At 33.2% G+C, this 9,681-nt stretch overlaps 1 protein-coding gene across 8 annotated transcripts in view; it reads right to left on the bottom strand.

The window, feature by feature from the left end:
* Window positions 1-4,153: 4,153 nt before the first annotated feature.
* Window positions 4,154-9,681, bottom strand: part of LOC144972762 (coiled-coil domain-containing protein 154-like) — a 105,159-nt gene continuing 99,631 nt past the window's right edge. For 5 of the 8 annotated variants that reach the window (XM_078914370.1, XM_078914373.1, XM_078914372.1 and 2 more), the window contains one exon: window positions 4,154-5,186. Coding sequence is in view for 3 of the 8 variants with exons in the window: in XM_078914373.1 (XP_078770499.1) it covers window positions 5,058-5,186 (129 nt within the window). In the remaining 5 variants the exon portion in view is untranslated. The remainder of the gene's footprint in view (window positions 5,187-9,681) is intronic. The other 3 variants (XM_078914369.1, XM_078914368.1, XM_078914366.1) reach the window with 1 other exon arrangement.

Below are 9,681 nucleotides of genomic sequence, written 5' to 3'. Positions count from 1 at the left end.
CAGATTGAACCGATGGGTCACAAATGTGATTCAGAAAAAAAGATTTGATATAAAAGTAAACAACACATGATCGGGAACAAAGTGTGACGTCATGTCCTCATCACTTCCGCTTCTAAATTCCTTATTCGACAATGCTTTATTTGTCATAGTGACATGAATATCTCATATGAATCTGCATACCGAGACGCCACCGCATGACCCAATGCGAACTGAATCTCTACTCCCGAGACAATTTTGAGACCTTAATTGAAGTACTCTATGGAATACTGCTACTGATATTGTATGTTTGTTTTTTTCTCGAAGAAATAAATGACAATGTGAAATTGAAAGTAAGCTTCAATTTGATATACGAAAACAGATACATTTTAATCAGTTTCCTGCCCATCAATGTTTTTGTTTATTCATCTTAACAACGCCATTACCACATTATCTCATTCGTCGGTAATGTTACATTCATCCTGTTTTGTTGATAAAGGGGAAATCTGAAACGTCCATTTTATCCGTTTTCGTATATTAAATTGAAGCTTAAATCCAATTTGACATTGTTATTTATGTTTTTTTTAAAAAGTGCTTTAAAACCGAAAGTGATGAAGATATGACGTCAAGACTATTGACAACAATTTATTTAAATGAAAGAGAGTGTACACCACATCTCAGATGGACAACTAAGTTCTACTCTATCGATAATGGAGCATATTATTGGACTTACTGTTGTCTATATCTTTAGTTTATATATAGACCTACATTGTCATTTGACGAATTATAGTAGGTTAAGATAGAGATTTTTTTTTATTTTCATGAAGAAAGGCACAACTTTTGAAACAAAAGAAACAAAACATTTTATGGGTGGTTAAAAAAAAACAAACTTAATTGGTAAATCAGACCAACAGAAACTGGCCCCTATGCATTCAATGCGAAAAATTAATATTTATGATTATAGTGATAGTAATGATGATGATGATTATGATGATGATGATGATGATCATGATGATGAAGACGACGACGACGATGATGGTGATGATGATGATGATGATGATGATGATGATGATGATGATGATGATGATGATTATTATTATTATTATTATTATTACAGTAATAATAATAATAACAAGAAAGAAAGAAAGAGATCGAAATCATCAATATAGACGCCAATTGTCAAAAGAATCAGATCAATAAATGCATTAAATCTAAATGAATAAATAACAAACAATAATAGACATAACAATTATCTAACATTCATTGTTTCGTTTCAATTTAATTGATTACTACCGTATACCGTTTTAAAGGTGCGTGTTAAAATAAGCGGATACGTTTCAGTGCAAACTGCGGAAATGAGGTAAAATTATTTTTGTTCACATCTAATATATAATCATAAATAATAGCCTTCGAAATTATCATATTAGTTGTTTAGTTGCTAAAAATCATATTTGATCTTAAAATAGTGGCAATAGTGTAACGTGCTTTTACATTAATTAGCATAGTTTACAACAAACTTTTAAACTTATAATACAGTAGTGCAAATCACGGCATATGGATGTTAAAATTAGTTTTCAATTATTACAGAAATTATTTTAACTTCAAGAATAAAACGTCCTCAACTTCCCTAACATGTTACAAACAAAAAAGTTAGCGTTACGACTGTATACATATTAATAACATACTGCGAGTGACCTGTCGTTTCAAATCGATAATGATTTAAACAAGCTAAGTGGTAATAAAATAATATCACAGAATTTACGCCAATGTGGCAACATTATGTAATTTTATTGTGGACTTATAGGGTCCTAGTCATTGAAAATAACATTCGCAGGATGCAAGACATTACTATATCACAGAAAATACATCAGCAGATTATATATTTAAAGTATTATAATTATATCTTTTAATTACAAAATAATCTTTCTTTACACAAGTTTAAAGATGACATAAGAGAATGTAAAAAGTGTGCCCAAAATGTCTTTTTTTTTTTTTTGCAATATTCGACACGAAAAACGTCAAACTTCACTTATTTAAAAAAGTCTGTGAAAAACTTTAGAATTGTTCATATTCTCTGAAATGAATAATGAACTGTCAATCGAGCACGAAAAGAACATTCAAAATAGCTCCTCATTGGGTCGATAACTTAAAACAGTGTTACACACATTTCCGCACATTTGCCACGCTTTCAAAGACCATCTCTTCTTTACATTTGATGACAGACCTTCAGTTTTCGGATTATTCATCATTATTTATTCTACAGAAACTGATGAAAGCGACAACTTGTCATAATAATTTAATATATTGGATGCTTCTTTAAAAAATTGTATTTTTTTTGTTTTGTTGATAATTACAAAAACGATAGTTCGGCATAGCCCCATTTTGTTATTATCAAAATTAAGAAATGAACATAATGTGTAACAAGAAACTCAGGTAAAGCTGAAGCAGAGAGTCTTCAGAGAGGAATCCCACTGAAACAAATGTATCGGTCCATTAACTTCTTACACTAAAGGACTGGACCACTTATGGTTGCATTTCTCCACTTATTTTTGCATAATGTGACATCGCATCTTAGAGCTACTTAACAAAATGCTTCGAAGAAAATACAAAATCCACGTTTATTTAAACGTGATTTATTTGTTTCCAACTCCCGAATACATAACATAAAAAGATTATTTATTTTGTTATGTCATTGTTCCAGTACTTTTGCACGGTGATTTAAGCAAATTAATGATCATACATAACATTTTTCCTGAGTTCATAGCGTTCAGGTAAGCTAATTTCAGAACAGTATGCTCGAGGCTGTCGGCTGCAAGAACATTAATGAACTTCATATCCTTAACCAATTATGTTTTCCTCACATCTCTTTTCCTCCCAATAAAAAAATAAATTTAAAATTGAATATATTTTGAAGATTCCTTTAGTAAAATTAACTAAATTAATTGATTTACCAATTAATTAATTGATTAACTTAGTATTATTTGCATAGTAAAGTGATAAGGCGAATGGAATTGTTCCTCTGAGTCTCTGTTTATTCCATACTTTTAAAACAAATCTTTCACTTGTACAGTGTATTCTAGCCAAGAGAAGAGACTACTGGCAGGACACAATGTTAGTATAATAAAGAGAACCACAAGAATGAAACTAAATTGGGATGGAGATGAAGAAGTAGAGAAGTCTGGATAAGTTGTGGGGAAAGAGGGATGAATAATACATATCAACCAGTAGATGTTTGATCAATCAAAACATGGAATTTGTGACACACCTTTAAACGTGCTCGGGCAAACATGGTTGGTTGTTTATAAACAACCATGTGAATGAAATCGACCTCTCCTGATCATTGTTATTGTTTTTATACCGCCAGATGGATCACTAGTTATCACGCGATTTTCTCGATTATGTTATAAACGTTAAAGTGTACACATAATCCCCTGTGTTTGTTCTATTGATCAAGCGGGAGAACAGTAGGTATTTTACTTAAACCCATACCATCGATAGTAAAACCTGTATAGATTGCTATGTTTACCAATCACTGCCATTGTTTACATAATGACGACTGTCGGGGAGGCGTGGTTATCTAGGTCTATATTGGTGGGGCATTAAACTATGTTTAGTTATTTAATGGGACTAAGTCTAAAACGCATAAGTTTATTTGACTAATTTTAAAAGACTACAGTCTTTTGTACTGTTTATGATTAATTTAATGTTGGTCCAATGTGGAGCCCTGAGCGGGGAGTTAACCCTCTACTTACCAACCATCTGAAAATCGTCACATTCGTTAGGATACAACCAACAATTTTATTATTCTGATTTCTATTGCACATCACAACATTTAAAGAAAATTTGTTGTTATCGCTATATAAACTCGACACTGTGTTGTAGAGCTCATTTTGCTGAGTAATGTTATGTATAGAATGTACTTGTTGCTTTTCTGGTTGAGTAAGAAATGTCTATTTTTGTGTTGGGTGGGGCAAAATTCGTGAAAATTCTGAAAATGGCTGGTAAGGGGAGAGTTAAAATGGACAGAAGAGAAAAAAATCCCCCTAAGGCTTTGTAGAAATGGGATTTAAGGCGAGAGTGAGATTTTTGTCTGACCGCGTCAATTATGTTTGAGAGAGTATATAGATAGAACAAATTGACGTCACTCAGGTCTTTTGTTATTGTTTTTATTCAGCCATTTTTCTGAGTAGTTCTCACTAAAATGTATTAATCAAACATAGTTGTGTTTGTTTGTTTGCTTTTTTGTGTGTTGGAACATTATTTCTGGCTGGCGAATGTTGCGAGCGTTATGGCTGAACGCGAAGCATCAATATGGCAACGCATTGTGGGGCTTTTCATCTTTTTTTTCATGAAGTCATTTCTAAAATATCGATGTTCTACAGGCATAAATTTATTGACATAACTTTCAAAAATGAAGAAGAAAAAGAAAGGGAATTCAAATAAACCCCGTCAGATCGTACACGAAAAAAATATATTCAGCAGTATTGAAATTAATGTTTTGTACAATAAATACAGAATAATTGGTTAGAGAAAGGTTTTAAAAAAAAATAACTAATAGGATTCAATAGTCTGATGTCACATCCGCTCAGCAACAAGCAGCTTGGTTCTAAACAAAGAAAATCGGTACTTTTTATTCTTTATGGTGTCTAGAACTTTTTCACATGTGATGTGATCAGAATGTATATAAGTCAAAACATGATCATATTTATAATGTTTTTCCTGCTGTGGATACACTCTTATGCTCGTCGGAGAAGTATTTCATAAGGGTGGCGATGGATATAATGGCGTCCGCCATTGTTCCAATAGTTTAGAACCAGTTACTATGCGTCATTACGAGAGAAGTGACGTCACAACTGTTGAATCCTTTTGGAAAGACATGTTTTTCCAAGTCAAAATAACAACGTTAAGGGAGAAAACTACGTTACTAATAATAATATCACAGTTGGACTACAAAACACTGGGAGAGTTGTCGAAAACAAAATAATTTTATTACTAAAATAAAAATATTAATAATGATAATATTATTATTGTGGTTGCAAGAGGGTGGGAAGATGATGGGGAGCGGAGATGTCGTCCGGATGTTACCTCGAATCATCACCTCTTCCTCTATCGTCATCGTCATTGTCGTCATTTTCTCCCCTGTCTCCCTGGTCAAGCTTCCGGCGCAAAGACGCGATGTCTTCCTGTACTTCTTTGATCTCATCTTGTCTCTGGAACACAAGAGAAATGTTAAAGGGTTATTAGGATTGATCCCGTCCTGCTATTTGTATAGAGCCCGGTGGCAAGGCAGCCGTACTATTTTGATATTCGGAGTATCGAGGCTGGATTTAAATAGACGTGAATGTTACTAATCATATCTTAAACATTTTTATTCAAATAAACGCGAATGTTAACTAATCATATCTTAAGCATTTTTGATTTAAATAGACCAAAATGTTAACTTATCTTAATAAAGTTCGTTTTCAATATATCAAGTTGATGTACCTTTGTGTATTACTTGCACTTATGACATACTTAACTGATAATGTTAATGGCTTAAATGATGATGATGATGATGATGATGATGATGGTGGTGGTGGTGGTGGTGGTGGTGTTGGTTATTGTTGTGGCGTTGGTGGTGGTTGTAGTTGTGATGATGTTGATAATGATGATGATGATGACGAAGACGATGATGAGAATACTTGTGATGATGGCGCTGATGCAAGGCCCGCTTCTATATAGCTACTATAGCTATATAGAAGGCATTGGCTGATGCCATCATTATTTCTACCCATGTTAAAGTAGGTAGAGTTAATGACCATGATATCTGCTAAAGTTGGGTTTAAGGCATATAACCTCTGGGAAACAGTGTTAAATTTTCGCCTATTTATATAGTGTAGGCATATCTTATATCGTAGGTTAATTTGATTTATTTAATTTAATTCACAAAATAGAGTGTCATTAACCTTGATAGTTATATAAAATAGGAATAATCAAATGTTTCTTATGTGGATTGATACGATTGATTGAAGGACAAACTAGTGCTGCAAGATGAAATAATTAGATTGTTATAAAATCACACCTGATGACGCACGAATGCGGCATGAGCTTTATTTAATGCACGTTAAAGAAAGATTTAAAGGTTTAATTATGGTAAATGACAGATGTTCCTGTTCAAACAGACGTTTGGCAAAGATGGAGAGATGGGAATGGAAATGAGAGACAGATTATTCACAGACACGCCAAGGTTGGATCAACACACGGTCTATACTGAAAAGGTTGCGTGATTTTTTAGCTAGGAATTCAGAAAATGCCCCGATCAGTAAAAGAGTGAAAGCAAGTGTGTGATTTATATAATGCCCACTTGTGAATAATGGGGGTTTAAACATATTCGATTTCGGCGAAGTCCCGGGTTTGAGAGTTTTTGCCAAGATGAGAGTCGTTTAAATCGATCAATACTTGAAGGACGAGTTTTCTGGCCAAATTTTTAAATATTTTTTTTTTCTTTACATTGACAAAATGTTATTTGACATTTTTTAAACCAAAAAATGATAACTTATTTTTACGATCGTTTAAATAAGACAACCAACTTGTCAAAAATTCTTTATCTGAGATTTCGTTGTAGTCTCGGATTTAGGAATAGTTTACAAATGAGTTGTCGTTTAAATCTACCGATAAACGAAATATAGAGAGTCTATGTGTTCTGGATAAATCATAGAAACGTTATTCTAAATGTGACCGCCTTTTGAGTATCATAATTTCATTTAGAAAAGTGAGCGGAACAGGCACTTATGTTGATAATAACAAAAAAATGAAGTGAGAGGAGAGTGCCAGAAGACAACAGAGAATAAAAACTTTGCGGCGGCGATGGGGGCTCGAACCCGTGACCTTACTGGTACGACAACTTCGCCTGGTCGTGGAGATCGTGACTCTACCGTATGAGCTATCCACGACCAGGCCAGGAGGTCGCGGGTTCGAGCTCCCATCGCCGCCGCGAAGTTTTTAATCTCTGTCATCCTTGAATTTGTAACCAGAATAGAAGTGAAATGTTTTTTCATTCAGATTTCTTATATTTATAATAGCGTTATAGATACAACCCAAAGACTCATAAATCTTTCACTTTTCTCCGGGAATTGATATACGTTACGACGTGACTAAACTCGATGCTGTATTCCCTTTCACCCAAGGCGAATATTTTTATTCTCATCCACAGAGTCGGATACTAAAAAGTTAACTTTAAGTCTCAATGATTTAAAATAAAAGAAAGAAATTTTAGTTTTCTCCATTTTAGAAAATATATACCAGTTTTCTCACAATAATACAACGACATAGACAATATGTCATACTTTTTACAACAGATTCAATATAAGCGTCTATTTCAACCCGAAAAAAGAATACCAGTTCGCTCTAATGAGTAACAATAAAAGATGGTCTCCTTAGCTATCTATTTCCCAACAGCATACTTAACATCAAGTTGGCTTTATCCACTTTCGAAGAAACATAATCAATGCGTGCCCTAGATATTGTCGAATTACCTTCCCTCAAAGCAGTTAGACTCTGATTACCTCTTTATCATTAGGTCAATACTCTTCAACAGTCGTAACGTCACTTCCCTCGTAATGACGCATGGTAACTTAGTAACTGGCTCTAAACTATCTGAACAATGGCGGACGCCCATATGAAATATTTCTCCAGAGGAGAAAAAAAAACATAAATCTGATCATGTTTTGACTTTTACACACTCTCATCACAAGACATATGAAAAGTTCTAGCCAACATGAAGAATAATGAGTAATGATTTTCTTTGTTTCGAACCAAGATGGCCGCCGTTGCCGGGCGGCGTGACATCAGACAACTGAATCCAATTGTTCATGCACTTGAAAAACAAATGTATAATAATATTATGATAGCTTACATTATGCTGTATTCGCTGCTAAACTATTTTGCCATTCAAGTCGGAATCGAACCTTCCATTAATGTATTAGACAATCTCACAGATTGAGCTTAACTATTCTTTTCCTTTTTATCAAAAAAATTGTATATGATCGTTTTGAATGTGTGTGTGTGTGTGTGTGTGTGTATGTGCGTGCGTGTGTGTATGTGTGTGTGTGTGTTATATATAAAGTAAGCAACCAAAAAAAGAGCACAAAATTTCTATAGAAAAATAGAAACATTCCTTGGGAAATGTTGTAGTTTTTATCTAATATCAATGCAGATTTGTAGATACGATACTGTCTGTATAGAAAAAAGATATATAAAACGGAAAAATGAATTGTAAGCTTTTGTAACTAATACGTGGCTTTGACAAGGTCGATGCATCAATATTTTTATTTTCACTTATCATAAAGTAACATTCACTAGTAGAGGAGATAGCTACGTTTACATTTACGTCTACGTTTATCTATGTTGACGATGTAGATCTTTTATACGAGAAATTTTGTATTAGTAAAATAACTAAAATAGTAAATGACCAGAATCATCCACTGAGACCATCAGTTATTATGTCAGGTATGGAGTGGTCGCCCTTTCTCTATTTCAACGAAAACAGAGAGACACCGAAAATCTTTTCTGCCGTCCAGTATTAGGCTTTATAACAACAAGCAATAATCATTTATTTATATAATTATTTGGCATTTCTACTTTCAAAAAATGTAAATATTAATTTATTAATTTATTTGTTTTGCAATCTTTTCAATTTTCAATTTATAGTGACAGTTTTAACTATTTTACAGTGTTGAAATTATTCATATTATAAAGCGCGACTCTGGTTATGGAGCTGCTCCTTTTTTATATATACATCCTATTTCTATTGTATTTTTATCTTATTGTGTAAATTATAACACGTTTGTACAAAAAAAATTGCTTTTTGGGATGCAAAAAGTATTATTATTATTATTATTATTATTATTATTATTATTATTATTATTATTATTATTATTATTATTATTATTATTATTATTATTATTATTATTATTATTATTGTTATTATTATTATTGTATGTGACGAGATCTATCAATAAATCGAATGGTCCAGACCCGGAATTAAATAATCTTCGAAAGAAAGAAATAACTGTCCTCTCACAGATCGCTTTTTATAAAAACGTATTATGCCCTTCCACCACGGCATCATAAGATACCGTCGCCTAGGTATTCCATGAAGGAATATAGATAATCCATCAAACCGGATGTCTGATGTCAACAGGAATCGCCCAAGTGAGCAAATTGGGGGTTAATAGTCTTGCCCAAGGAAAATAACGAAAATGCCTGAAGCGAGGCTCGAACCTGGAACTTTCCGGATCACAGTACAATGCCTTAAACACTCGGCCACTTTGCCCCCAGATCGATTTAAAACTCGAGAATTAACGAATTAACGGTTTGTTTTTAACTGAATGTATAATAGATATGGTTTACATCATGGTATGCTTTGAAATTATCTATAACACAGTACAACTACGGATAAATATTACAAACAAGGAAGTGCTCAGGAAAAATGAAATAAACCATACAATTTACTTTCCGGTTGAGCTACTTAGCAGTTGGGTCGAAAAGCTAATCTGTGAATATTTTAAGGAATATAATATGATATGATGAGACCGACGTTATCATGTATGTAGGTCTGGCATCCGAGCCTAATTATGGGACTAGGTGAACGTTGTTGTAAAGGACAATATTTTGCGTATTTTTTAGATCTCCATTACAATAATGAGAACACAATGAATTAGATTA

Source organism: Berghia stephanieae, chromosome 5 (genome assembly GCF_034508935.2).
Source record: "Berghia stephanieae isolate SIO BIC M18660-M18661 chromosome 5, UCSD_Bste_1.3, whole genome shotgun sequence".
Lineage (NCBI taxonomy): Eukaryota > Metazoa > Mollusca > Gastropoda > Nudibranchia > Aeolidiidae > Berghia > Berghia stephanieae.
The sequence above is the reverse complement of the archived record's forward strand: the minus strand, read 5'-3'. Positions and strand labels throughout refer to the sequence as shown.